The 6,338-nt window shown below is 45.0% G+C and overlaps 1 protein-coding gene across 1 annotated transcript; it reads left to right on the top strand.

Moving 5' to 3' along the window:
• Positions 1–1,104: 1,104 nt before the first annotated feature.
• Positions 1,105–6,121, top strand: LOC307085190 (uncharacterized protein; the record flags this gene model as incomplete). The annotated part of the gene is made up of 4 exons (XM_079749879.1): positions 1,105–1,215; positions 1,330–1,401; positions 4,941–5,166; positions 6,091–6,121. The coding sequence occupies exons 1-4, from the start codon at positions 1,125–1,127 to the stop codon at positions 6,119–6,121; spliced, it is 420 nt and encodes a 139-aa protein (XP_079606005.1). The 5' UTR covers positions 1,105–1,124.
• Between the last annotated feature and the right edge of the window lie 217 nt (positions 6,122–6,338).

Genomic DNA, 6,338 nt, shown 5'->3' on the forward strand with positions numbered 1-6,338 from the left:
GAAGCGCAGGAAGAGAAGATTTGGTAGGTGCCCTTTTGAGAGGATTTAAAATAAATAATCCAGTACAAAAAACGTGTTTTCATCTGCATATATTTGAACTGAACGTACTATGTACTTTTAGAAAATGTTTATAGCCAAAGGGACCGACCTGATGAACCAGCGACCGTGTAGACAGATTTATTCTCCTAAATAACGACATGTGTGTGTTTGAGACAAAAAGCTCACATTAGCCTTACTTGACTTGTAATTACGCCCATGAGTAACGGACTATTGATAGGCATCTCAAGTAGTTGTGTGTTTCATGATATATGTTTGTTATATACATGGAACAGAGTGCCGATTAACTTTAGGGAGCAGAACACAAGTTTAGTTTTTTCATTACTTATTATTAATGGTAGTGCAACTTGACATTAGAGTGACAATGGTTTATTTAATCAACAATTTTGTGTTTTAATAAAGGCTGCTCATTTAACTGAAGTGACATCAGGTGTACTTTACTTGTACTCTATTTAACATAATTATATAAAGTTTGTCATTAATATGAACATATCTCAAATTATCCCACAATACATGTCCTCATATTTTCTGCGTGGGCCGATGTGAAAGACCGTGGTGACACGCAGGCCACATGTTGTCCCCCCTCGATTACTGTGTGTGTACGTATGTATTTCTGTGTGTATTACTGTAAACTGTGTGCGTATATGTCAATAATGAGGGAATAATAACATGTATGCTAGAGACCAGCACTTGCTCTGCTTAAGTGTGTTCTAAACGCGAGGGCCACAGTACCAGTCATCACTTACTGAGGTGTTCTCAGTAGAGGTCTTCAGGTGTTTCTTCAAGACGGGGAGGGATTCTGCAGACCGTAGGGAGTCTGGACTGTGAATGACAGCCACGCAGTATGAATATATCTGTGTGTACATTACTCTGTGTGTCCGTGTGTGTGTGCTTGAGTGAGTCTGTGAGTCTGTGTGTAGTAGAAGAAAAACATTTCCTTACACTGATGGTATCAGATTGCAAGCTGATAATTGGTCAGAATGAAAACAAGTGACGTTGTTTTTCCAGCTGATAGAGCAAAGAAGAAGGGTAAGTTCAGAAGCCGTGGAAGACGTCAGAGAGCAGCAATGGTCACCTTCTCTGAACCGGACCCTGGACTCTCTGAGGAACCTGAGGACACGTCTTTGGACTGGGAGGAGACCAGGAAGAGAAGATTTGGTAGGTGCCCCTTTATAGAGTATTTAAAAGAAATAATAACTTTTTTAGCCAAAGTGACCGTGTGTGTGTGTGTGTGTGTGTGTGTGTGTGTGTGTGTGTCCTACTCCTAAACAGCTCTATGGTTTCACATCATTGTCATTGTGAGGATCGGACTGCTGAGTATTCTCCTCATCTCCCTGCGCTTCAGTGAGTCTAAATCATATCATCCTGAATAGAATTACAATACAGTATAATCATATTAATATTGCTGTAATAACAGCAATAATAATGATACATATTGTTTTTGTTAGATTCAGTGATAATAATAGGGTTAGCACACATACACCGCACGCACACATATAAACACTGCATACACACACGCACACACAATCCACACACACGCGCACGAACAAACACGGACACGGACACACACTGCACACACGGGCACGCTGATGCTGATGTTTCAAGACAAGGGCAGCGCAGAACACCGCATACACACACACCACACACACATGCACACATGCACGCACACACATGCGGATGCAGATGTTTCAAGACAACGGCGAGATTGAGATAACCGCCCCGCCGTTGACACACTCTCCCACCTGAGCCTTATGTCTATCATAGACACTTTTTTGCAAAACGTTATTTTTCTTTAAATCCACCTCCTGAGTCTCCCGAAATGTCTTGCGATATAGAAATCCCCCCTGCCCCCTGCCGACTGTTTTAGTTGTTTTATTTTTCTTATGTTTCATGTGTAGGCTATGTGTGACTGTAGGCTACTGCTGCCTGTCTTGGCCAGATCACTTGAAGAGATGTTTAATCTCAATGACGCGTTCTTCTGTTAACAAAAAAAAAACATCCCCCACGTCAGGTAGCCAATGTACAATCTGCAATCTTGCCCTCACCCCCCCCCCCCCCCCCCCCCCCCCACACAAATCCGTGCTTTAGTTCACTATAGTTAGGTAGGTTGCTGCCTTAGCTGTTGTTACTTGAACTCAATTTTCAGCGGTTTGTTATTATTATTTTCAACTAACCAATAGTAGTTGCCGTGCATTTTTTAAGTATCAATGCACTTTGAGCCCTGAATAACAGTAAAACCTATTGAATGATTGATTCGTATGCATAGTATACTACACTTTCCATTAAACAATTACCCCTGTAACCCAACAGGTAGCTGAACATTATATGGTCCTGTCCTTCCACTCCCTGTTGTCTCACCCTGTTTAAACAAGAAATCAACTGCATTTGTCCCAGTGTTTGTGCTATGGGAAATTAAAGGTCCCATGGCATGCTACTTTGTTGATGCTTTAATATAGATATTAGGAGGCCCCAAACACAGTATTTAAAGACGTTCCCGAAATTCAGCCGTGGTGCAGAATTACAGCAACTACAAGCCAGTCGCACATTGAGCTTTCCCCAAATATGCCATTTCTGTGTCAGTCGCTTTAATGCAAATGAGGAGGAGAGAGGCGGGTCAAGGAGGAGGGTGGGGGTGTGGCCCTGAGCAGCTTGCTGCCACGGTACCATGCGCTTTGTTTACAGTGGATGTATCGCAATTGTGAGGCGCATACAGCCTTTGGCCGTGTTCTGTAAATATTCTAGAACACTCCGGGTGCTCCGGCAGGAGTCTTTGAGCTCTATATATAAATAATATCACATTGTACATAGATATCTAAATCATATAATATATATTATCAGGGCCAAGAGCTGTGTGCGCCTCCAGACGATATTATGAATCTCAAACGACTGTGTCGTGAAGGAGCGTTCACACCCAACGCGAAGGGGCGACATGACCTGTGCGTTCACACCAAACGCGAAGGGGCGACACGGTACTGTACAACGTCAACGTAGAGACGAATTTTTCGCTAGAAACAACCTGCTACAAGTTTTGATTTGTAGCGCCCTGCACCGGCGAGCGTGTTCATGAGGATTTGCAATGCGACACTTTAACTCGAGTTGAAATATTTGAACTTTGCCGCGACGTTCATGCGATGACAGCCAATCAGCGGTCAACAGCGTGGCCACTGAGTGACGTAACGTAACAGCCAATCAGCGTTCAACAACGTGGCCACTGAGGGACGTAACGTAACAGCCAATCAGCGTTCAACAGCGTGGCCACTGAGGGACGTAACGTAACAGCCAATCAGCGTTCAACAGCGTGGCCGATGAGGGACATAACGTAACAGTCAATCAGCGTTCAACAGCGTGGCCACTGAGGGACGTAACGTAACAGCCAATCAGCGTTCAATCGGCCAACCGTTCCCTGCAGTGCAGTCCGGGTTGAACCGCAGCATGGAGGAGAAAGGGATTGTTGCCGTTTGCACTCCCGGAGCTCTATATATAATAGTATATAATATTATATAATTTAATATATAATATCATGGCCAAAAGCTGTGTAAGCCTCCGGATGGCCATAGCGCGTGGGGATTGGGCTTCGAGGGGTTTGTTTACCGGCGTTGCTATGGTTACCGGGCTTTTGTGTTCCAACGGTTTATTCGTGGTGGTATCTAATAGATCTCTGTCTAATCAATCCTTCATCCACTGCCTCTTCCGTGGTCATTACAATATAATGAATCGACTGCGTCGGGTTCTCCACATCTCTCCCTCTTCCACAACAGGTGAAGACACAGCGGTGGTTATCGGCCATGGGGGACAATGAATTGGCATGAAGCTCCGTTGGCGGCAAAAGATGTGGCACGACAAATTCGCCTGATAAAACTTCGACGTATTATGATTTGTCGCGCAGTAAAACTTGGGCGACAACGAGAATGGGCAGCAAATGTGTATTTTGGTGTGAAGGCAGCTTAAGGCCCCGTTTACACGAGGACGCTTGCGGGTAAAAACGACAAAATATTTTATCGGAAGTGCCTTTCGTTTTAGACGGTGACGGCGTTTTTGGGGCTTAAAAACTCAAAATTCTGAAACCACCCAGCAGAGTGGAAAACTTGAATCCGCTCCGCCGTAGCGTTTCCGTCTACACTGCCAAGACGTAAAACTCTGCTCAGATCTGCTAACACTGCGTATGCATTTACGTCACATACATGCGCCAGTACAGGGAAATAAAGAGACATGTTGGATTTTTTCCATGCGTCGGACCGTCAAGCTGCTCTGGGAGCTCTAATAAACTTACAGGGGTCTTTCCACGAAATGTACAGGATATGTAGAGATAGTATTACTGAACAGAGAAGGATCTGTAATTATGTTTTTGTTTTCGCGACGCAGATAAGAGAAGAAGGAAGATTCTACACATGCGCTCAGACATGGTGATATTGTGTGATGGTGTTCACAGCACCACCTAGCCGCTGGGCATGCACACACAGCACATGCAAACGCACACGTACACCGCACGCACGCACACACACATGGTCTATTGAGGTCATTTGAGGTCTATTGAGGTCATGTTTCTATTGTGGTCTCCTCAGGTCAGGTCACAAGGGTCAACCCTTTCTGGGTTCACTTGCACTAGTTTCTATTTGAGCTGCTGAAGGGTTTTGCGTTCTTCTCTGCAAGCTCCGCCCCCGCCTCGTTAATCTCTGCTCTCGAGTGACTTCCCCTCCCTGGGAGATCTTTGTAGACACTGCTGTGATATTCAATGTATGAAGAGGCAGGCGAGAATACTGGGGGTGAATCCCCTGGGTCGCCCTCTAGTGGACAGGTGTTAGGACAGAGTGAAGGGAGTGTCTGACGCTGCATCTCTAGATCCGTGTTGTAAACGTTCACTCCTCTCCTCCTGCTTTCTTCAGGTTCAGTGATGCCCACAGAGGAGGAGGCCCCCAGCATCACAGAGTTCCACTCCTCTACCCACGTGTTGCCCGTGGGCCAAACGGCCCGCTATACCTGCCACGCCGGCGGCACGCCGGAGCCCACAGTAGAGTGGCTCCACAACAGCAGGCCCCTGGAGAGGGATGGCACAGACGACCAATCAGAGGCCTGGGTGGAGAGGGGCTTCCTCTTCGTCAGAGGGGTGGGGTATGGCGTGAACACGGTCTGCTGCATGGCGAGCAACAGCGCTGGCACGGCCAATCACAGCGCTCAGCTGCTTGTCTTTGGTAAGTCCTGCATCCAAGGAGAGATGTTTGTTGTTGATGTATTCATAACATTGTTAGTGATGTATTCATAACACTGTTGTTGATGTATTCATAACACTGTTGTTGATGTTTTCATAACGTTGTTGTTGAGGTGTGTATATATATATATTTATATATATATGTATATATATATTAGGGTGCATCAAATTTGAATGGGAAATTTCAATTTCAAAATATCAATTTGGCTGGCATTGCATTTTGTTCCAATTAACATAAAAATGACTTTTGCAAAGCTTTGAGGAATTCTATTGAGATTTAGGGGTTCCACCTAACACATGAACTTTGGCAAAATTTCGAAAAATGTGCAATTTTTTGTCTAATTGCCAAAAGGTTGACCTGGAAATGTTGAGTACAGTGAAATTTTATACAGTAACATGTTCTATAGGGTTATCAAAGTAAAAGTTGTTTGTTTGCCCTTTGGGTAACTTGGGCATTTCTCAGAATTCAACTTTCAAGATTCTTCATTCATTTGTTCTATAGACAAAATTAATGGAGGTCAATGGGACATGTTCACGTGGCCTTACCCTGAATTTTGTGCAGCAGTGATGGATGTTGGACACACATATAAAGTTTAATTGACTTTATTGTTAAACACAAGGGGCGATACTGACACACTTAAAAGAACAAACCCTCTCTAGTGGCTAACTCACTGGCAACTAACAGGGCCTAATGGTAAGAGCTGACACTAACTAATCTTCAAACTTAATTGCTCAGTCTGTGCCAGAGTCTGCTCCACTGAGCAACATCACCAGGGAGAAAGAGAGAGGAAATGGAACCTGAACCTAGCCAGTGCGTCTCCCCCCAGATATGTCTCCCCACCCGCCACCCAAGAGTAACGGTCCTATTTAGGGATTAGCTTGCGTTTGCAGCGACGAAGGTTTGGCTGTTGGTTGCGGTCATGTTCAACTGCCTGCAGCACATTCTGCAGGTGCTGCTCCTTCCTTGCCACTGCGACGAAGTCGGATGTGAGCTTGACGCCACGCTCGGCACAGCCATTGACCACGTTCATTGCATGTACATTGACCTCACTTTTTTGAATGTAGCATTGGTCGC

This window comes from Pollachius pollachius (genome assembly GCF_949987615.1).
Source record: "Pollachius pollachius genome assembly, chromosome: 13".
Taxonomy (NCBI): Eukaryota; Metazoa; Chordata; class Actinopteri; order Gadiformes; family Gadidae; genus Pollachius; species Pollachius pollachius.